This window comes from Nesoenas mayeri, assembly GCF_963082525.1.
Source record: "Nesoenas mayeri genome assembly, chromosome: 5".
In the NCBI taxonomy this organism is placed as follows: Eukaryota; Metazoa; Chordata; class Aves; order Columbiformes; family Columbidae; genus Nesoenas; species Nesoenas mayeri.
In genome coordinates this window covers 31,556,944-31,581,268 of record NC_137548.1, presented here as the reverse complement: position 1 = coordinate 31,581,268, position 24,325 = coordinate 31,556,944, and the positions used below count along the sequence as shown (strand labels likewise).

Genomic DNA, 24,325 nt, shown 5'->3' with positions numbered 1-24,325 from the left:
CATTTATCCAGGATAACATGTAGGGGTAACAATTTTAAATTTGTCAATCCTTTCACCCAAATGCTATCTAAAATCTCAGCAACAAGTCAATACAAAATACAATTAAAATTTTATTAGCAACATTCTCATTTTTATTGCCTCATTAGAAAGTCAAGCTAAATATAAATAAAAATGCATGCCCTATAAATAAGCTTTTTCTAGTCTTACTCATTTTAGATATTTTCAGTTGTTAATATAGCATAAAAAATAAAATCTTTGAAAACCCAACATACTATAAAATTGAGAAACATTTATGTTTTCCACTTATGCAATATGTACATTAAAAATGGTAACATATCATATTGTATTTTGCACTGAATTGTTTTACAGTATATATAGAATTTTTAATTTCTTTAGAGTTTTATTCACATTCACTGACACCAAAACAAAAAATGTCCTATGGAACTGATAGAATTGATTAAGTGCTGACTTCTTCTAAAGGCAAAATAAAAGTAGGGTATCGAAAAAAAAAATTAGCCCAATCACATACTAAATAATCCTATGAAAACACAAATATCTCAATGTGTGTATATACTTATATACATATTTGTGTATACACACACTCAAACATTTTTTATATATATTTTTAGACACACTCTTTTTTAACTCAGGTCACCTCATACTAATTTTAAACTGTAGTTCAAATTACTTGGTGATTTTGAGGTGCCCTTTTTTAGTTTCCCTGTCAGAAAAAGGAACTCTCTCTCTTAGATTTGATTTGGTATTTGGCATCTAGATAGAAAATGTATTAACTAATGCTAAATACAAGCTATGTTCAGATTTATTTTTTTTAATTAACACTCTAAAAATGTGAAGTTGTATAAAAATGGAGTCACCCAGGAAAACTCAATAAAACCACAAATCTTTCATTATATAGTGCAGTTTTCATTATTATAATTTTATGCCACATACTATAGAAAACATCTACCTGACTCCATTGATTTAGGCCATACTAACAGCTTCTTTGGGAGTTTTTGATAATTGTGATTTCCCAGATCCTGCTTAGTTTCATAACCCATGTGCACAGTTCTAACCAAGTTAGGCATAAGTCTTTATGCCAGAGAAGAACCTAAGAACATAAGAAGGTATGAAAATACACTCTCTTAACTGTACATGTGATTGCAGAAGTAACTAGAATATTTGTTTTTATGGCAGCATCGTAGCACATGTAATATCATAGCTACACATGCAACATATGAAAATTCAAGTTCCTGTAATATAGCTAGGATTACTCTCTAAGGTTTAGTTCAACCACAGACTAAAATGTTCTGTATGCAACAAGAAAGATTTTTCTCAAAAGAAACTACTGCTTTTCTCATTTGACATCACAAAAGTTCATTTAGTTCACCACTAACAGGTCTGGTTGTTTGACAAAATTATCTGTCTAGTCAGAGGTAAGAAAAAGAATGATATCCTCCTCCATACCTGTCCACTCTCATCTTGTCCAGAAATCTTTTTGTACTTAGCCATAAAAACAACATACAACTTATGATGCTTTTTGGAAAATAAATCTTGAATTTGGTACATTAATATGCTTATTGTTTGTCTGCCTCTGAGATAAATAAAATACCCTTTTCTAAATATCTATTTCAGCAACATCAGATTGAGTGTTTTAACTGACAACCCTCTTAAGTTGTTTAAATATAGGAATATATCACTAATATCCTTTCAAATACAACCGCTGTCAGGGTGAATATTTCACCTATTAACAAATAATACATCCTATAAAAATATACATGTATTAAAAATTTAGACAATATGCAAAATACGTATGTCACAGAAAACATTATATTCCAATTAAAATTCAGTTTTAAGAGAGTATAAATACATCTCTATGTATTTGGCATAAAACATAAATCAAATACTGCTCTTTCTGAAATGAATTGCAACATTCAGTTTATTTTGAGATATTCTATTATAACATCTCTGTATTTGTGGCAGCTGATGGAAATTGTTATTTAAAGATGGAGATATTTACTTTAAAAAGCAAAATATATATAGGATTTTTTAATGTAGGTCATATTAATCTTGCTACCAATCTGTAATTCTCTACCTGTTTCCAGCATTCACTTAATTTTCCCTCATTTATATATCAGAATATCAACTCTTCACAGCAAACACTGGTTGTGTTACATACTAATATTGCATCCAACATATTAGGCCACAGCCCTCTAGGTGCCAGTACAAATGAAATAATACAAATATATATATACATATATATATTTTTTTCCTCTTGAAGCCTAAAATTCAGAAGGTCATTAAGTTATAAGGTATAAAATGATAAAACAAAATTCTTGGTCTCAACTCGTGTTATATAAACAGAAATTGAAAAAACAAAGGTTTTCTATTTGGTTTTGTTACCTGCACCACCACTATTTTTTTAAGTACTTAACACCCTGCCTGTCAGAGAAATTGGTGAAATTGGTGCTCTTACTTCTCTTTTATGGAGAAGAAGCTCAGAAAGTAATTTGGATGCATGAGTGAGAAGCCTAAGTACTACTCAAAATAAGTGCTCTGAGCTATCCAGTAAAGGTATCTTTGACTATGCAGGAAGGTTAGGTTTCAAAGTTTGTTTGTATGCTTCCGGCTATATTGAAATTTCTGCTGCAAAAAGGAGAGTGAGTATCTAAAGCAATTATTAACATAACCTTAAAATACATATGCATTTTTTTTTTAATGTTACGGGAAAGAAAAAAAAAAAAGAAGGAACTCATCCTTTATTTAGTGCCAAATAGATTTTATAAAAAATGACTGCAATTACAACATTTGCTTACTCACAAAGCAAATTAATTACTTCCACAGGCATCACTCATCCCATTTGCATTAGGATAAGCAAGTTTGAAATCAGGCTCAGCAAGTATAATGTTTTTCCCCTGAAAAGGAATCAAACTTAACAGAAATAAAAAGAAACAAAGTAATTTCATTGCACATATCCACTAATACATTATTATGTCTTTAAAAGCCTTGACAAAGGTGCAACAGTCCAAGAAACTGTGGTGCTTAAGAAGGGCAAAAAACAGAGAGCAGTTTGTTGCCCTCACTGCCCAGTGAACTCAGAGATTTGATGAAACTCTGCACTTCAAAGGAGGATGCTCAGTACTTGAGGGATCTCAGCCATTATATCCAGAGGACAAAATTCAAATTGTTTTAACTTTGCATTTGTGGCTAATATTCACTGTTTCATCCTGCAAAATCCTAGACTCCTAAACTCTGTATCCATTAATTGTCTAATCCTTTTCTATTTATTGACAACACACTTGCATAGCCCCATGCTGCACTCACCTATCACATCAGCATCGCCTACAAGTTCTCTGATTTACCAAACCGAAAGTCCCAGTTCAGTTCTTGGAGTTGAATAGCATCTACTGTGGAATGCCAGATGTTCAGTGATTATGCTATGTCACTTCTCATCCCCTCCCTTATGCTGCAAAGAGATAATCTGCATTGAGAAGCTATGAGTGTATATGAAGACACACAAAATATCTGCATGGGAGGTAGAACCATGACCACACCTGCACTGCCACCCACACTAATACCTCACCTCCTGTCTCCCCAGTCCTCTTTCCCACTCCTCTCATGCAAACACCTCCAACTACCTGTAGCAAGCCTCTCATCCCTTTCACTTTTCTATGATCTTATTTCCTTGCCGTGTTTCTCTCTGATGACACATGCTTTAGTTATATTCTCACTTTTCACAGTCTTTGGTGGTGCAGGGTATGGTGATCACAAACCAGCACCTTATGTGTGACCCAGCTAATACATAGTATTTCCCTGGCAAAAATAGTGGGAGGACGTGGACTGGCTAGATTGGAAGAATTAGCACTTGATGGGGCTGTTGTGTCAATCAGAATAACCACAGGCAAGGAGGCCAAAAACATGGCTTCAGGTTTACGGGCTCACATGGTGGCATGAAATGTGCCTGCACTAAATCATACCAGAAAAGAAAAAGCCCCAATGGTTGTACAAAACAGCATCAAAACTTTGAAAAAAACAAAACCAACAACTTGACAGAAGAAGCATTTAACTTATTCTACCATACAGAATTTTCTGAAGAGATTACAGAGAGATTAATGAATGAAGGAGCTTTTTAATCTATTTTTCAGCTTTCCTTTTTCCTTTTCACGAGTTTAATTATAACTTTTGCTGTAATTCTTCTGTAATAGCGGTTCTTTTTTCCTTCTATTAAATCTTTTAACTAGATGTGTAATGTCATTTTATCTTCTCCTAACAGAGAAACATCTTTACAAAAAAAAAATGTTTGATCTAATCTGACCAATTAATCCTAATCTGGGACAATTCTACATTTTAGTCTAAGGCAAATCACTGTTATTCCCTTAAAACTGTACTTAAATTACTATATTCCATTTTACCTTTTTTCTGTTTTCTTTGCTCATCAATTACTTCAAACTCATTGAAACTCCAGCTAGGCTCTGGATTCCATACCTAAGAAAATCTAATGCTATTTCAGATGCTCATTTGACTATAGAGTTGGAGTTCAAGGAGTATTCTGAAAGTACAAGTTCCTGTAGGGAGCAGTCAATGAAGAGTTAGAGACATCTATTATTTCTGTGGGGCAGGCTAAACACACTGCTACAGTAGGCTTTTACTGATTAGAGTAGTTCCATGCCATCTAACCTTAAACTGAAGTGGCAATATGATGAAAATCTGGGAAAAAAATCAGGATCAACACAAGATGTGATAGAAGCCTACTGGATTCTAGCAGAAATACAACTAAGTAGGTTACAGGCAAGTAATTGCCTGTGTGCACTTAGAATTTACAGACACGCTCCACTATATCAGACAACTCTGAGAAAGTCCTTGGGTACATACCCAATGCCAATCACAAGTTCAAGGTAGAACAAGCTACCAAAAGATCAAGAGTGATTCTACGCATACGGCAGGCAGAAACACGAGGCTGGTCTGGACCCATGTTTGTTCACATCAGACTCAGCCTCTGACAATATGCTTACACAGCAAATCTTTACTGATTGCACATACATACCCTAAAGGAACGTAATAGAATGTCTCTCAGTAATTTCAACAGCTTTGGACTGAGTTCCATATGTATATTTGGTGAAATATTAAATTATTTTTTTCAGAGGTGTCATGCACTGAACAAACTCCTAGTTGCTCAGTCCAAGAGTACGTATTTTCTTTTTAGAGAAAATACTTAGAAGGAATATAGACATCTTTCTAATGGTCTGTTAGATATTTATTTACAAAAATAAGCAAATACCCATAAAAAGATCAGTTCTTTGTAAATTTAGCTAGATCATAGAGTAACATGAATAAACCTATATAATAAATTATTGCTTATGTTCCCTGATTCTGTTTAAATTCTGTAAATGCCATTCCAATTCAAATTCTCTTTTTCTGTAAAAGCATATCTAGAACTGAAATATTCTGTGAAAAAGTGCAATTGGATTACAGGAAAAGATTAGCTGCTACTTTGTTCCTCAACAAAATGCACATCTTTTTCTTCTAGACATATTTATGTTCCTGAGATTTTCTTCTCATCGCAAGCAGCACGCATACTGGTAGCATTTCCTTCATCTATTTTACCTGCAATTACTGCAAGACTAATGTCATTCTTATATTTCTCTGTGTTGCTTCTTTGTGGTATTTCTGCCCTCATAACTACTGTTTCTTTCAAGTAAATTGAAAATCAAATGAACCAATCCGAAAAAAAAATATTGCCAGTACACTGTAGCAGGAGTTTAGGCCAATTCCCACTCTAGTTTTTATCACAAGTGTCTTGTTCCAGTTCTCAAACCTCCTTCTCAGCTGAAGCTGCATTTCTGAAAGGCTTTATTTCCTTTTAGTCCTAAAAACTATCATGCAATACAATCTTAACTTCAGCTTAAATGCTCAGGAATAATTTTCACCTGAAATCATGAGGCTTAGAACCTTGGAACCAAGATGGAGAAAGTTTTATTAGGGAAAAGAATACATAAGATTTTTTGTTGGTGGTGGTTGGTTGTTTTTACACAATTTGCTGTTTTGGCTTAAATCTAGACTATTTTTCAATTAATATTTTATACTAAACCTTGACTGTTTAGAGGACTGAAAACAGTACCTCCTACTTCTTCAAGTTACTACCTAATTACGCTTCTGCCCACTTTAAAGTATGAACATTAAAATTTTTCTTTCATGTTTTTAACTAGAGATATAATTAGGAAAGCAAACTTTTCACAGCAAGGAATTATTAAATCATGTTTAAACAAACAAAAATTCTCTGGTTGCTGCTTCAGTTGCCATTCTGTCATTACTGTGAGTGTAAGCTCTCGACTTATAAATAGAGAGATTTCCCTCAAAAGCAGTAATTACTAAATGTGTGCACATGCAAGCTGTGTATGGATAAAGAATAATTATTAAAACAACACTGGTTATGCGGGTGGTTGATTTTATGAGATTATCTAGTTCTGAACTAGTATTATTAAAAATTTATGCACACATATGCACACACAAAAGTCAATGAGTAGTTTCAGGATTGTCCCTCGTGAAAAAATGAATCAGAAGTCCAAACACTTCATGATTTCTCTGTGATACATAGTTTTAATAACATAGAGAAATAACGTAACATTTCCAATTTTTTCAGTGTAGCATAAAACCAACTTTCCATATTTTATGCATTAATGTTTAATGAGTTTCAAATTACATTTGCAGGGAAGTGTAATGTATTTTGAGTAGCTTCATTTATACTTTCGACTTTTTATAATTAAAAAAATAAAAAATGAGCTGGTTACATACTAAATTATACAAGAGTAGTAAAAAAAAAAATCATAGATTCAAGAGTAAGTAGTATATATAGAAAACTAGACATCTATATTGACTGTGCCATTTTTCAGATGAAACATCCTTTAAGAAGACAGAAAGCAGGAATAATAACTGCTCTGGCCAGTAAAGTCTGAATGATACTTTCAGTGACAGTAGAATGTTAACCCTACTCTCCAGCTAAATTCACAATAGTTCCCCCTCCCTCTAAGATCTTCCTTTTTTCTTCATTTTATTTGTTGCATGGTGTACTATGAATACCTGCTGACATTTCACAGAGTCAAGGATTAGTTTCACAAAAGTTTGACTATTTACAGTGCTATTTAATATAGTAATTCATGATGCTTCTGACTGAAAGACATCATATAATTACAATGTAATTTCATTATTGAAATTGCTGAAAAGACACTTCTAAATACAAAATAATCTACTAAAAAAGTGAATAATGTACATTATTTAAAAAAAAAAATACCCCTCACTGATGGTATCAAGAAAACCCCCACTGTTTTGCATTAGATAAGATCTAACTTTAAAAAATCATAAAACTGACTCCAGATTCCAAAATGAATTGATCTTCCTGACAGAAATTGGGAAGAAGGCAATGTACCTTTTTTTTTGTTTGTTTGGGTTTTTTGTTGATTTTTTTTGTTTTGTTTTTGTTTTTGTTTTTTGTTTTTGGTTTTTTGGTTTTTTTTTGTTATGCTTTCCTAGTCACATAAACTAAAGATGTTTTTCTGGCTTCTCATGGCTATTAACCCATTCCCCAAAGAAGCATTGCACTGGTTGCTTTTCTGAAAAATCTTCAGACAAAAGAAGATAAGTACATAAATGACTAGGATATTTCTGTACTTCTCAAGAGAATCCTTAAAAGGCTGCAGCCATTAGTTCTACATGTATTCCCCAGTAACAGATAAGCCACAAACTTCTTCTGAATGATATGCTATATTTTAAATAGAAATCTTATACTTGATGAAAGAAATTACTGGGAGAAATCCTATGGCTGAAACATACAGGAGATCTCATAAGCTGTTAATAACAAATAAGCACAGACAATTAGGGACCTATTTTCCGTTGACTTCAAGGAGACTGGGGCTTCCAGCAGCAATATACGACACCATCACTGCTGGAAAACCATGTAGCAAAGATAAAGCTTCAGCCAGTTGACACTGTTAAAATGCTAAACAAGAGTTTGCTATCATCGATCCACCCCAATCTCAGTGTTGTACTGGACATCACCTTAGTTTTACTTGTTTAAAAAAAAAGAGTGGTTTATACTATTTTTGGTGCCTAAAACTTCTCTTATTTATCAAGCATTTCAATTTCTGCCCTGCACAATAAAAAACCTATATAGTTATCGTACATCCTTCAGAATTTATTCAAGTTCACTTTTCCTTTACTGTACTCAGATATTTTTTTAACCATTACATATAGAGGATATTAGTATCTCTACATCAGTATCTGTAATTTGGGAGATATACATTTAGACACTGACAAATCTCATTAAACAATCCATATTTCTATTGATGAGCACTGGTCAGTGGAAGGACTTGATCTCTCATTACATGAAGTGGCTCACAGGCCTGGAAAAATACTGGTGGTATAGTATTTGACATCTCGAACTGGATTCTCAATTAAGCAGGACACCTGTTTCAAAAGAACTGAACTTACAGACAGAAGAAGACAGCTAGTAATGGAAAAAATGTACTTTCCTTTCCAGGTCTCTAGACATACCCTTTTCTGTGAAACAGGAAATTAAAAATATTTTTTTTTCAATGCATACTTCTAAATTAGACTCCTATATGCTTGTTAGTCATCTTAATCCAAAAAGTATGCTTGCATGTTCAGCAAACCCAGTAGACAAACCATTTATTCAGATGATTTAAAAACTCATAATTTCAAACACTTATTTAAGAAACTCCCAGTGATGATATTCTTTGCCAGTTTTGAATTACAGCTTCATGTCCACATCCTTTTTCCTGAATGTGTCCTTAATAATTTTGTACTGAAGAATTCGTGAACTGCTGATCGAGGATATAATTACTCTGTGTAAAAGCTTACTTCTTTTTATCAAAGTCCATTATGTAAACTATTTTAACATGAAAAAGAAGAGCAGAACATACCTTGTCAGGTCTAAGCACTAACCTGTGATGACAAAATGTTTTCCTAAGAGCAATATAAATACTAATTTTCTCATGAGTTCTTTACTTCATTTAGTAAACATCAGTTTTCCTTCAGCTATAAATAACTAATACCTAACAGTTTTTAAAAGAAGGAAAATTTTGAACACTAACAACACCTAACTAGGCACACAGTAAAAAACAAAAACAAAACCCAAACCAAACAAACAAACCCACACAAAAACAAGAAAAAGAAGCTCCTCATTAGCATTCCCACTGACAAATGTTTTGATGCAAAATCTTAGGGAAATATAAATACATGAAGTAGATCCCAAACCACCTGAATTTATTTCTACCACAGATGCTTTTTATATATACATTTCTGTACTATATATACATCTATATGTGACTTCTTAATACTTGATTACTTTTATGGAGAAACAGCCCTACCACATTTAGTAATTAGCCAACAGCTCCAGCTCAGTTAAAGTACAGAAGTTACTTATTCAGCATTGCCTTTTAAAATCTTTTGTTCACAATTCATCTGATCCTAAAAACAATAAGGAAAAACAAAAGCAAATGACTCCATATGGAAAACAGGCACATATTCCTACTATATACAGACAGAATGAATGGAGCCATCCCTTCCCCACAACCTATCATGCCTTAGAATCTTACAGCTGCAATGATGTCAGACATGAGTGTGCTTATGCACAAACGAAAGCTCTCTATAGAAAAAAAAACCACTCTGTTACAGAATAATTTTAAGAGATTCTCCAACCTTCCTTTGGATCCAAATTTCTGCTCTTAACAATATTAAGTAATTTAAATAATATATCTTTTAACTAAGAGATATCTTTTATATTCAGTCTATATTTAGTTACACATACAGAGATAAGAAAAGACAGAACAGGGCATTTTTAATGGTGTATCTTGATCTAACCTTGCACCAGTTTTGCACATGTTCTTTCCTCAAAGATCACAAAACTATAAGGTAAAATGAAAGATAAAGCTTATAATATCATAAATCAATACACACAAAGTAAACATAGTGGAATGATAAAGTACGTGCGACTTTTTTAACTGTAATGAACATGGCAAACATCAACCAATAAAGGTGCTAGAAGATGGATGTACTGTGTCTAAATGAAAACCTTTGAGTTTTCATGGCCACAATATAAAATAATAATAAACCGTAACATCCTCTTATACATTATTTGTAATTAAAATCCTTGGGTAATTAATTCTGTTGTCCATTCTTCTCAGCAAAAGAAGGAAGGGGAGACAAATGTGAATTAAAGTCCTTATGCTAACCCCATTAATATGTCACCTCAGTGAAAATAAGAGCATATTTATTCGTTTTCTGATGTACAGATTGTTCCATATAACTTCATCTTTTTTTTTTTCACCATAGGAATGGTCAAAAAGAGCAAGAAAATTGACTTATACAAAATGGATTGGGTCTATCTAGAGAGCTATCTAGATTAATGGTATCAAGGGCTACGGCTACTTTGCACCCCTGGCTTGGCAGAAGAAGACCAGCAGCAGAGGCGTACTCCCTTCTGAACTAACTGTTGCTTAGTTATTAAAAAATAATTTTGTATAGCAAGAACTGCTTAATGAATCTCTCAGGGAAGCTGTTTCATATTTCTCATTTGAGAATTGTTTTGAAATGAGAAATGAAGTAAAGACAGCTGAAGATAAAGCATTTAAATAACCATACCTCTCTAGGTCTTAAAAAACAGTAACTACCAGAAACTTTTATTAGAAAAAGGACATAGTTTCACTAATGGGTAGATGTCTTCAAACTTAATAAGCACTACTACAGGACTCCATAGCCTTCTAATGCTAATAGAGTCTTCTGACAAGCTAATTCAAAAACTTCATCTCAGAGCCTGGCATTATGTCCCTGACAAAGATCAGGGAACAGAACAAGGTAGTATCAAGCTGCTGGTCTCCAGAAATATATCAATAACTACAACTAAGTTAAGTGGGTGGATTACAACATCATGTTCACCCCAGTCAATTTATATGTATATGTTTAATTTATGTATACCTACTTTCTGGTTTACCCTTTCGTAAATTTCTAGTTATACATTTTTAACCCTGATAGCCACTAAGGAATAGTAACTACTGCTAGTAGAGAAAGAGAAAAAGAACACTGGAGCAAACGGAGGCAATGACAGAAATTAGCTATTATTTGAGTAAAGAGAACCAAAAAGATTGATAGGCTCTAACACAGGCCAGTTACGAAAGTCAATCTACTTTATCAAGAAAAGTTATTATATGATTACAAGAAATAATTCAAAGTGCAATTGCGTCCTCCTTGTAAAACATGAAGATCCTGGATTTAGTTCATCCTTAATTTAGCTCACTGGGGAAAGCTGCATATATTTATTATTAAACCATGTATCTGAAAATGATATTGTCTCCATACATCTATACTCTGGGTAATATTTCCCATACAATGGGAATCTGTGGAGTCAAATTTCATTAAGGAAAACTAAACAATAAAACCCCCGAACTTTTAAGTTCTAATTAAGCATTATAAAAGCCAGGCACAGGCAATACTTGAATATAGATAATTTTCACATATTAATAATTCTGGTTATATAATCAGCTGATATAAATGTTCACATGGAAAAAAAAAATACTCCTTATGAAAACTGAGGCTGTAGGGCACAAATGTTGTATGTGGCTGTATTTATACATATACATCAGACTTTTTTATACCTAAATTACATATGTATATTTTTGTGTCCATTAACTTGGAAAAATACCTTCCCAAGAATAAATTTGGAGTCAGTATCCTCATAAGTTGGATTTAAATCTTTTTAAAGATACGCTGAAAAAGTATTTGCATCTAACTCTTGTCCTGATCTCTCAAGCTCCTATGCACACTATATGTGTATTCTTCAGCTTCTGCAGATTAAAATTTATTTTTATTTTGAGAGAAAACATATGGATAAATACTAAAATAAAAAAAAATGAAAGAGCTGTCTCAAAATGGAATAAAGGTGAGGAAATCAACAGATTTACTAACTAATTTTGACTTCATAATACATTTGTACCTTTTTTTTATTTAACAAATGTTCACTGTGAACTTGACTACAGTAAGGACTCTTTTTAGACAGAGCTCAATAAATGCATTATAAATTATTATAATCTCATGAAGTTTACACAGAACTGCGTATAATCTGAATTATATTTTTATTAATATTACTATGCAATATTATTGCTAACAATGAGGTTTATTTTACTATTTCAACAGTAAAAATAAGTTATATTTCAAATAAAAATATTATTTTATTCATTGTGAAATGACAGAATGCACTTGGTGATGTTAAAAAGCATCAATTTTGCTGACCTCTCTCATGGTTAAATTAAAAAGTTTACAGTCTTCTTCCGCATTTATTTATATTTATTTCCATCAAAATAAAATCCAGATAGGTCAAAAATAAAGGCTTTTTATATCAGTAGTGTAAAAGAACTGAATAGTGCATAGGCTATGGAATTTAACTAAATTTATGATATATCTGCTGTAATAATAACATTTGTAGTTAAAGTCGTAATAGAGCTCACTTTTTTAACTGGACTCTTTAATAATAAACCTAGCAGAATGGTATCATTATATGCTAAACCACTTTCTTAATAAAACATACACATTTTTTGTCATTAATAATTTCTAAATTAAATTATTAAATTCAGGTTTCAAAACTTAATTTTCATCCCATCAAAAGTGTTACTTCCTCCTTTTATTATCCTCATTCACATGTGTTCCTATTAATGCAAGGTAAGCACAACTTACAATTTACTTAAAAATTGCATGCAGTAAAGACAACCCTCAGTGTATACATACACATTGTGTATAGCCAGTCTTTACAGTAAATGTTAATTTGAAGTGTAACATTAATGATCTAATTACTTTTGACATAATTAAAGCAAGAATTTATATAAAACAGCCTCTTACATGCTCAAATACCGGTGAAATATAACCTGTGAAATGTCTTTAACAAACAACTACTTGTTATTTCCTTCTGTTTCTAAAACTGAATGTGGTAATACTGGTTCTAGACAATACTTACACACTTATTTTACTAAACCTTTAAAATATATTATGAACAATAAATATTCCACAAAGATCTGCTTATCTTTTGACTTGATTTCTTTTTTAATGCATGACTTAATTATACATGAGCACTGGTTTGCAGAAGATCTGGAAGACCTGCATTTTTTTTTCAATACCCTTTACTAAAGAACACCATTAATCACAGTTTAAGCTGTTTCATAAAACAGTTTTATTCCATTAAGCACTAACAATTTAAAAGAGCTTACATGGAGACTGCACTTCAATATCTCATGGGTAGGGGGCAGCTGTTAGTTTATTATAACAATTATTACAATTACTGTTAAGAGAATAAAGTAGATCTAAATATTTTTACTGCACTTATGTTTAGTTCAAGTGAACAGTAAATACAAAAAGCTGAGAAGCATGGAGATCATATGTCAGGTTACTAGAAACATGAAAGAAGAATTTACACTGCAGTAGAATTGCCAAACTGCAGGCTTTCAGAAACTTTAAAGAAACAGAAATTTAAAACATACTTTTCTAATATCTTCCAAATTACCAGTGCCAAGTTCAACTGAATGAATGCTTTCTCATGTAGCTTATTATTGCTGAATAGTGTGAGAAGAAAAAAAAAAAAAAAAGACACTGATCTCTAAGGCTGCATTTGCTGAGGTGTCATTTGAGAAGAAGGCAGAAAACAGAAGGCCAAGCAGCCACCAGTCAATCTGTACCCTTAGCCAAATACTCTTCAAGGCTACAAACTGCAACAATTCAAATGTGAATCAGTGGGATGTAATAGACCAGTGAACTCAGTTATTGGGTATTTCTAAGCATGCTGATTAGAGTCTACGGTCACAATCCTTCTGCTGATCCACTATTTGTAAACTATGCCTCTCAATAAGTGTTACTACTTTTAGGGAGTTTAATTTCTTTTCAGAGGGAGAAAAAAAAACCAACAGCAACAAAAAACAGAACCGAAAAAAACAAACCCCACCCAAAATGACCAACAATAAGCACAAATCAAACCAAAAAACACTGAACCCAAAACCAACAAGTCTGAAAATAACTACAGGTACAACACTAGGAGAAAATACAGGTTGCAGTTACTGCAGGACAAAGGTATTGACTGTCTTAAGTCTGGGATGCTATACTACAGGCAAAGACCTCAACAGATGCACCTTATCTCCAGAAGAGGAATAAACCTTCCATCTCTTATTCCCTATACTGCAATAAGTCAACCAGTGTCTTTCTCTGATTTGTATACAAAGAACAATCCTTTTTCACTCAAAACAGGCAGACATCTACTTTAATTGGTGGCTTTGTCTCACATCTGTCTACGGCTTCTCACCATCTGATGAATTCTCAAAGCATGTAAAAGGCAAAGCTAGAAAGTGCAGTGTGTTGTGGCTCTATTCCTACAAACAGCTTGGGAAAGAGATAATGTTTCAGATGGTACAAAGAAAATATTAACTATCACATACCAAAAGCAGAGTCTTCTAGGGCTAGGCCTAACCATGCTTCAACTCAACTTACCTCTGACATATCAGAAAATTATTGTATTGCCTTTCCTCCCTTATAGTCTGTGCTATACAGGATCTCTTTCTTTCCATATTGTCATACAATTCTTGATCATATAAATTCTGAACTCTCCAAGAGCAGCTAAATTAAATTCAGAATAGTTGAAAACTTAGAGTCGAACCTTCATGTTACTGATAAGAGTAACAATGCTGATACCGATAATAGTAAAATGCAATGAAGCCATCCAGATTTTCATTTTGGAAATGGCTCTGATGTTCTGTTTTCTCTGGTTTGTTCAAACAGCAAATAACACTCTAAGTGACTTTTTGCCTGTACACCCGTGGCAGTTGCACATCCCCCTCTGAGAACTGGAGCCTCCAATGGGGCAGTTAAGGGCTCTTTTGTGGGACCCTGAGTCGGTTGACAGGGCCGTTAGCAGAGGAGGGGCCCAGAGAAGCTGAGAAGCTTCTGGAATGCCCACAGCCAGATCTGATCAGACTATAAAATGGGGTTCCTGCCGAAGATTCCGTTTGTGTGGTCTTCTAGGAGCAGCGGGTCTGCTGAGCCAGAGCCTTCCCCTTAGAGTGGGACGCTGTCTAATGAAACTTCCCGGGATTGGGAGCGCCTCACCTCGTCATTTGGGTGAGTGATAATTTACTAAATATATCCTTGAAGAAGTCCTTGCCTAACCAGGCAAGTGTAAGTCCTTGCCTAACTCAGGCGAAGTGATAGTTTACCCTGGAGTCAGAGGGCTCTGGTGTGTTTCTTGTGAGTGTATGCATGCACACTGTGGATCCTCCTTACTCTCATTTTGCTGCACCCCAATAGTCTCCTCAACTGATATCCAAACATTTATCTTATGTTGTTGGAGTGCTAACTAATTGCATAAACCCTGTTTCTAGTCGGTTTATTGGCTGTACTTTTCCGGCCAGAATAAAGTCTGTTTTGGAACTTGTTGCCCACCTAAAACTGACTTTGGGGTGCCTCCATGACAACACCTCAGAATATAGTTGGCCATTTCTCCCCAAACTAGTTCTGAATGAAACAGTATGTCACCAAACCTGAACATTAAGGAATTGAAGTCAAAGATAATCTTGGTAAGACCACAGAGTTACATGTTGCCAACTTCCCTCCAGCTTATATAGGATGGAACTTGAACATGGAAACACCTGGCACTTTGCAACATGCTATTTATTTATATTTTGTATTGATAAAAGAAGCATGCTTAAAACAGTTGGAACAAAGAAAATGAAAACATTAAACACCCCTTTTCACAGGATATTTGAAGACCTTTACCGTATTTTGACAAAGAATGTGAATTTTTCAACTTTTACAGATTTAATGATCCATCTTCATAAGCAGATAGGACCTTTTCTTAGTACAAGGACATGGGCAAATGCCAAAAATTACATACCATATCTACAAATATCCTTAAATGAAAGAATAAGATCTTCAATTACAGTGTGAGATTTTTTTTAACTCTTAAACAACTTGAACAATATATCCGTGTAAGTCTAAAGAAAAATCCATTCAATCCAAAAAGCATTATCTTTTTACATGTTCACTCCAAAATATTTTAAAGTGAATAAATCCCCCACAAACCATAAGTATACAAGAAAGTGTAACGATAACTTTTCTCCCAAATCTCACTATTTTCACAAAAGTAACATAGATTTAAAAATAAATTAATGAGATCAAAAGCATGCTTCATTAAAGTCACACTACAGTAAAATTTATTTTCTAAATCAACTTAGTACGTTTTCAAAAATCTACATTCATTCACTTCCTTTAACAAGCTTGAAAACTAATGACTGAAGTAAAGACTAAAACTGATGGCAGGCTAAGTTTTCATGAATATGTAACAGAGATGACTATGTGATATCTTGTTAAAAGCTGTTTTCTTACAAGAAAAAAAACAAATTAGTTTAAATTAGTTTATCCCTTTGTTTTCTCTTTTTTTTTTTTTTTTTTTTTTCAAGTTGTACTCATATGCCTATTTTGTTTTCTCCTGATTTTTATCTTGGGGGGGGGGATAAAATAATAATAATAATAATAATAATAAAATAATCAAACAACCAGGTAGAGTTCAAAACATGAGAAGAAATTGACTTAAGACATGTATCCATTTTAAACAGAAAAGGAATAATTATCCTGTCCATTACACAGAGGAGGTGAAATAGGAAATTATTAGGAAATTAATTATTTTCAAGCATAAAATCAAAACAAGATATGTGAACACAGAATCACTTTTTTACTTACAGGACTGCAACCAGCAGATCATTCACGTCATCCTATGAATTATATGTCAGTAGTATTCAGAGACTTAGTGAGAATCTACATCTTTCCCCATGTCTCGTGAATGCTTCTGACAACATTTCCCCTATGTTTAAGAAAGGCACAATAAACAGTGAACCCTAAAATTGCTGTGTGCTTGGAGAGAGAAGAAACAAGTAAATCAATAAAAAGGAATATGAACACTAAGAATTACCTACATAGTTGGCCAAAGGGGAAAAATTGAAACAGACAATGAGAAAGAGTAAAAAACAAACAAACAAAAGAATCCCAAACCAAACAAAACCCTCAAACTGATTTGCAGGTAAGATATTTTTTTTTTTTTAATTGTTATTTAAAAATCTTTATAGTATCTAAAAATATATATATATCTTAAGGAGACAATGCAAACAAAAATGCTGAGCTCAGATACTGCAAAGTATTGGGAAAAAGCAGTCAAAGAGAAATATACTAAAAGTAGTAAGAACCTGGGAACCAGAAGAAAAATATCTACAATTAGTCTATGGAGTATAGGTTAGTTCTTCTTAGAGATTAGTGATGAAATGAAGCATTTCAGCTGCAAAGCAGCAGGAAAGGTTACCTCTGAAGCACTAGAACCTCTACTGGAGTCTTCTCATTTGAATAGGGGAACAATTCTCCCAAGCCCTTTCTAGATATTTTATCTCAAACATTATATACATGCTGTCCATAGTGTGTCATAGGCAATTTGCAATCAAAAAAGGAACTCTGTCTTCTTATTAAATTGAAACAAAAAGATCATTTTATAGAGATATGAATCCATAAAATTATCTACCAATGTGAAACATACAGGTTTTCTCAACACTGGAAAGGGAAATGCTTTTCTAAATAATATATGCATTTTCATTCAACCTTGTTACAATGCCCAGTGTTCAATGGGGAGTCAAAATTATTACTGTGTAAGTCTACAATAGCAAGACCTAAACAGAAAAGAACTCCGAACTTGAAACTGAATAACTATTAAAACTGAAGATGAAAGTCCTTGCTAAGATTTAACCAAAACAATATGCTATGTTGAGAAATTATGTGAAGAATTATTCTGTAGGCAGCAAAAGTATAGCATAAGTTTGGAGACCTTCCAGAAAAAGTCAGCAAAATACAGGGCCTATTTCCTCAACTCTGTTCCCTTAAACTTCACTATGAGGTTCTGAATACCTCTGCAACACCAAACCTGATTTCCTTCTCATGCATCCTCTTGTGAATAAGAAAATGGTATGATGCCATAATTAGAATAATGTATTTGTTCAATATATTAATAGTTTATTATATTTACGATTTTCATATATTTATAATTTTAGAATCTGGCATACTAAATTCTTTAGTGATAGGTCTATATGAAGCACTGTCTATTAGATGAAGTCTCTTTCCAACAGCATATTACTTTTGTGCATGGAATTCAGATATCATCTTCTAGATGTAAATAAAATGGTTGTTTTTATCAACAACCAACCTGACATACTGAAAAAAAGGTCAAATAATTATCTCACAGAGAACCACAGCAAATATTTGGAACAATCAATTAAAGTAATCATAGGTTTTTTTATTTTATAGCACCTTTTATCAGAATGCTAAATAACTTTATAATGACTTTGCTTTTAAATATGGGGTACTGATGTTTAGAAAGATCAAGTGATACATTCAGAATCAGTCATTCTGTGACCGACATAAAAAGAAAACAGATTTTTCTCAATACCACTTTAAGAAATGACAAAATTACAGAATTAAAATCAGATGAAAACGGTAGTTAAAATATAAGAGACAGAATATCTTACATAACCCTCACATCAAATTGTCAAAGGCAAATAGAGATAGTATCTTGATGGTCTACGATGGCTATCTAATATCCTGGGATCATCATTAAAATTCAACAATGTGTACTTCGAGATTAATGTACTGATAGAAACTTTATAATTTGAAGTTGGACATTATACTTATTTTAGAATTCTCTGTCCTAGTGATAACAGAAGACTGAAACAAAGCTTTCTTTCCTATTTATTCTTCCACCTCCCACATATTCTATATTAAGTGATACAAGTTCATCAACCCTTTAAAAGCTGCCAGTATACTTTACAGACAGCCTCTGTTTTATACCTCCTTATCTGCAAATCATTTTACAGACAAGGACAGGACTGTTCTTTAAAGTCAGAAAGAGGGAGATCATCTACATCAATCATTAGAAATACCAATTAATACCCCTATCTCTCATTATATGTGTACAATTATATCCCTCATTGCAAGTTAAAGATTTTTCATAAAATAAAGAGATAATATAAGCCAAAAGAACAAAATCCTAATATTCAGACTATAACAGCCACATCTGTGTGCTGTACCTGCTGGGTACAGGCAGTACCAAGAAAACGGACTCTGTCTCATCATGTAAAAAGGTTGTAAAATATTGCAGCAACAAGATGACACAGATATGCTGCAAAAAAACTGCAAACATTGAGGACTGAATGGACAAATCCTACACCTAGCTGCACTCCATAAAATTTAGACTACACTACACGAAATGATAAAATAAGAGTTTCAGGTACAACAAAAAAGAAGCAAATAGAATGCATAATTGTAAAAAATGCAAATACCATGGGAAAAAATAGTGCATTTTTAAAAAGCAAAAATGAAAGAAAGTTTGCATAGTAATATAATACACAAAGATTGTGATGACAAATCCCGTTACATTACTGAGCTTAAGCCTACCTAAATCATAATAAAAGGGGAAAGGATTCCTACCCATCACTCAATCTCGTGAAAAAAGAGAGGACTGTAGAAGGAAACATGCAAGTGTTTACAACTGCATTTGTAAGTGTACATCAAATAGACAAAGGAGAAATACAAAGCTTAACTTTAGATCATTCATGTTTCTCCCTCTAAAAGAACAGTAGCATCAGTAAAGCGGGCAGATAAAAAAAAATCTTGTAAACAAAAGAAAATATGTAAACACTTTAATTACAGATATGCTTGTCTATCTAATGTCACTTAACTAGTAAAATAAATATTAAAAAACTTGTACTTTTACAAGGTACTACAGAGGGAAAGCAAGCATGTTTTATATGACATTAATGGTGTTATTCATCACTTTTGAGATGAAACTCCCACTTGAAGTCTACTGTGGAAAAGTGAAATTGATTTCCTCCTTCTTGTAAATAAAAGTAAAGCTATATTCCTGCCAGCTCCACGGGCACCAGCAGAAGAGTTTCATCACTGCATCTATATGTCTGTCAGCGTTCTGTTATAAACAAAGCTGACAAAGTTCATGAGGGGTAACAAAGAAGCTCTCAGACTAAAAGTACAGAAAGACTGAGTTCTTTTCAGTGACAGGCAGACAGAAGGAGAAGAAAAAGTTACTTGGAATGTCCCTAATTCTATCGCCTGTTTGGTTCTTTCTTCCTTAGGAAGTTTGCAGTGTATGAATTTTTAATGTGAACAAAGGCCTAAGAATGTTCTACTGAAAAGATAAACAAGATATTTACAACAATAATATCGACAGATGTATATCTTCCTGGAAAAAGGACTAAACAAATATGACTTCCAATGCAGAGGCTTCTGTTTCATCTGTGGCAATTCAGTATAACAACATATAACAGTTATGAAGGAACTGTTTTCTTCCACTATGTAAGACATTTTAGAGACTATCCCCTTCTTGAGAATAATAAAAATGGTAGTTTCATAAACACTGGATTTAAAAAAAAAGATTTAACAAAAGCTGAGATTGCCATACAAAGGAGTTGTGATCTCATCTGAATGGAGGCAAAGTGAGTCATTAAAAGGAAGACATAATACAAGCCAGATTTCCTGCCCAGCTTCCTCTGACCTCTGTTGGCAGAGCTAGTTTCCTCTTGTGGTAAAAAGTGTGCCTCAGAATTGTTCTGCCCACTATGTAAGCTCTGTCAGGAGAAGAGAATACAACTGACATACTTGTCCAGTGGGAAGGATCACAGCAGGTATGTTCATCAACACACATTCTCGACAGATCTCTAATTCCAATGACTTATGGGGAGTCCTGCAACCCAGTTTTAAAATCTCACTCCAAGATCAATCCCGCATTGTGTTGCTTAAACCTTGGTTAATCACCTTACTAATATTTAATAAAAATTATCATCTTGTCATGAGCAAAATATTATAGAAAATTAAATGATCTTCAGCCCGACACGCTATTATAGCCACACATCAGGGTATGCTTTGAATTAATCTTACACCTTTACACTAAATTTCTTGACTTTCACCCAGTAAAATAAGCTCTTTCCTGTTATCCTAATATAAGATCTTGTGAGAAAACCCATGCCTGCATGGTTATTTTCTATTGAAAATCATCTTACACAGCCATACATTAAAACAAACATTTGTTGTTCTCTAATTCTCTCCTTTTGAGTACTTACATGACTACTGATGGGTTTGAGATTACAGTGTTGGAACCTATTTTTGTGTGATAGCCGCAGTGCAGATACTTGTCGATACACTGGTACTGAATGCTAATCACTACTACAGGCTTGGAACAATTGCCAGCTACGTCACTTAGTCACTTATCACTAGAATGAACAGAAAGATCTTAATTGCCTTATCATGTGCTTTGTGCTTCCTGCTGGAAGGGCTAGAAACCAGTAGGAAATACAAGAAAAACAAAATTATTATTATAAACCAGTAGGAATTTCATGGGTTAATGATAAAAGCAGTTCCAAAAGTCTCTTAAGAAATTCAATACTCTTCTTCACATATACAATTTTAATGTTGTTCAAAATAGATCTTGATTACTTGTATGAAAACTGAATTGAACATAAGTTATGAATAAAATGCATTAAAAGATGTAACGTGGGATATAGGCAGGACACAAAGCGTATATTTCCCTTAGTTTGTCATTTTTAGCTACATCACTTGAAAATATTCTCACAGAACAACTTTCTATAAAAATAAGTATTTTATCTATTAAATGTCATTTAAAGTTTATACACTACATTATAATAGTGATAATTCAAAATGCATGGAATGGGTGCAAAGTAGGTACTTCTCTGATGCTAATTAAACAACATGCTCAAATAGTATTTCCTTTTTCCCCAAATAGTGATCATCAGGGTATATTCATAATTGGGGAAAAGAAAAAAAACCAACACCACAAAAAGTGAGAAAGAAGACAAAAAAGAAAAATAGTAAGAACACTTTTAAAAAAAAGTCCATTCAACATTTTCAAAATCTTCTAATTAAAATACATGAAATACTAAAAATAAGAGAGAGATAATAAAGGCTGAACAGAGTGTTCATAAAATATCCCTAGCTGTTGGCAAAGATTTTATCGTTGTTATTTAGTGATGATGAAGCCAAATAACTGTTGCTGGAATGGAAGCGGGCTGATGAAGAAGGCCTTCACTTTGAAGTAAGGGATATCACAATTTGTATTTTTCTTAGTAGTTCTTCTATCTGTACAATTTCTCTCTAAATTTCATTACTTTCTGTATTAGATGTCCCTTTCAACAGATAGTCATGTGTTGATAAAAAATGTGATATATTGCTTTAATATGCTTGCGTTCCTGTTGCATGTTAAATTGTTTGTTCATACAGCCAGCAAGTTCTAAGCAGTTGACAAAATATAAGAGGATCAGTAATTAATTAAATGTTAACTTCCAGGGAACTCAGCTTGTTGTGAAGAAATTTTTCTGGTATTTGATCTAATTTTTGCAAGATAAAATAGAAGCATTCAGCTAACTCAAACAGACTGCGTGTTAAAAATTGTTAGCACATACTGAATACTTATATTATTTGAACACAAAGTACAATAAGCTTAAGAGTATATTAAAAAAATAAGTTATTTATTAAGCATGAACCAGTTCTAAAAAGCATAGTATGAAGTGTAACAATTTGCATAGGGGAGGCAAAAAAATAAACAGTTGGACATAATGAACTGGACATACTTTTTTCCAGTTCAAAGAGAAATAAAAGCTTGTAATTGAAATACTCCTAGAAACGCAGTTTATGCATTTAAAAATAAGACATGGATAAATCTTAATTAGATGTGTTTACTATGGTTTTAGAGAGATTTATTTTTACTTCATTCTTCAATAAATTGTAATTTCAAATCTACTTTTCTTTACTACATACACTATTTAATTAATGCCCCTATGTTACTGTCCACAAACACATTTCAAAATTGTTAACGTGAATAAATAAAGAAAGAATTCTGTTTGCCATGCCTAGGTTGATATACATGCTAATTAAGCATGGGTTTAGGGGTAATTCCATTATAATTTATAAATGATTCAGGAAGTTAATACGTGTGTGCATATATACATAAACATACATATACCAAGACTTACTCTGTCTACAAACACACTAGCGTGTATCCTTGCTATTAATTAATCAAATCAAATTAAGAGTATTTTAGAAGTTACTTTGCTTTCATCAGAGATTTTAAAAAGAAAACAAATTAAAGGAAGAAAAATGTTTTTCATTCAATATACCAATTTTGAGTTAAGATATCTATGGTTATGGGTGTATATATGTGAATGAACGAATAAATCCTTAACCCACCATATCTTTTTCTCCAGTTTGCAAGCTGTCACCCGTGAAAAGTATGGTGTAGATGGTAGGATGATACTGTACCTGATTGGCTCTGGAGGTGGTCATGGGATCAGATGGAGAGGACTTGGTGGTAGTTGGGGAAGATGGCAATGTCTGGGAACAAAGCAGTTCAGGAGCAAATCAACCTTTACAAGCCTTAGACTGAACAGTTAAAAAAATAAATAAACCAACAAAAGTAACATAACTAGAAAATTAAAATAAATAAAAAATGCCTAAGACAAAATATTTTACCTACTCATTGGAACTTAATGGAATTTAAAGTCCACTGGATAAATAATGCATGTAAATATGCATGCTTATGCATGTAAAAACAAATTAATGGCTTGAAATCAAGATGGTGAACTCACATAAATACTCAAAAATATGCTGACCACACGAGGAATATATTCTTTCCTCTCTCCTTCTCTTGGGGAAAATGAAGACTATAGTAAACACAAATTCCAGCAAGTTCAATGAGCACACTAGAAACAGTTATCATTCTACAAACAAACAGGGCCAACATCTGAAAGAGAGACATTTACTCTGGCACCTTATAATGCACCATTCTACAGCATGGACTATAGCCAGCAAACTTGTGTTCCATATCTTATATAATTTTTATGCTGAAGCTTCTAAGTTTTTAGCAATATACTAACTGCTAAAATATTCATCTATGTCTTTCTATCAAGAGGCAGGTGAAAAAATGTAAACATCAATCTCATGATGGATGAACATGCAACTAATACCTTCATGACAAATTACTACAATATATTTATTAATAGTGTTAAAAATGTTCATTTAGTTTAGCAAAGGTTAATAACTTATCAGGCCTGTGTTCAAAATAAACACGAAAAAGAATTAAGAGTCATATTTATTGATCATGTTTTCTAAATAATATACATACGCTTAACATTAATTCTTGAACATATCAAAAAAGCACTGCTCTGTTGAA

At 33.0% G+C, this 24,325-nt stretch overlaps 1 protein-coding gene across 3 annotated transcripts in view; it reads right to left on the bottom strand.

Moving 5' to 3' along the window:
- Positions 1-24,325, bottom strand: part of NOVA1 (NOVA alternative splicing regulator 1) — a gene marked incomplete at both ends in the record, with an annotated part of 148,337 nt that overhangs the window by 2,007 nt on the left and 122,005 nt on the right. Inside the window, one exon of one of the 3 annotated variants that reach the window (XM_080345835.1) lies at positions 23,344-23,487. The exons of 1 other annotated variant lie outside the window; for it this stretch is intronic. In XM_080345835.1, the coding sequence (XP_080201961.1) occupies positions 23,344-23,487 (144 nt within the window). The remainder of the gene's footprint in view (positions 1-23,343; positions 23,488-24,325) is intronic. One more of the 3 variants, XM_080345836.1, reaches the window with a different exon arrangement.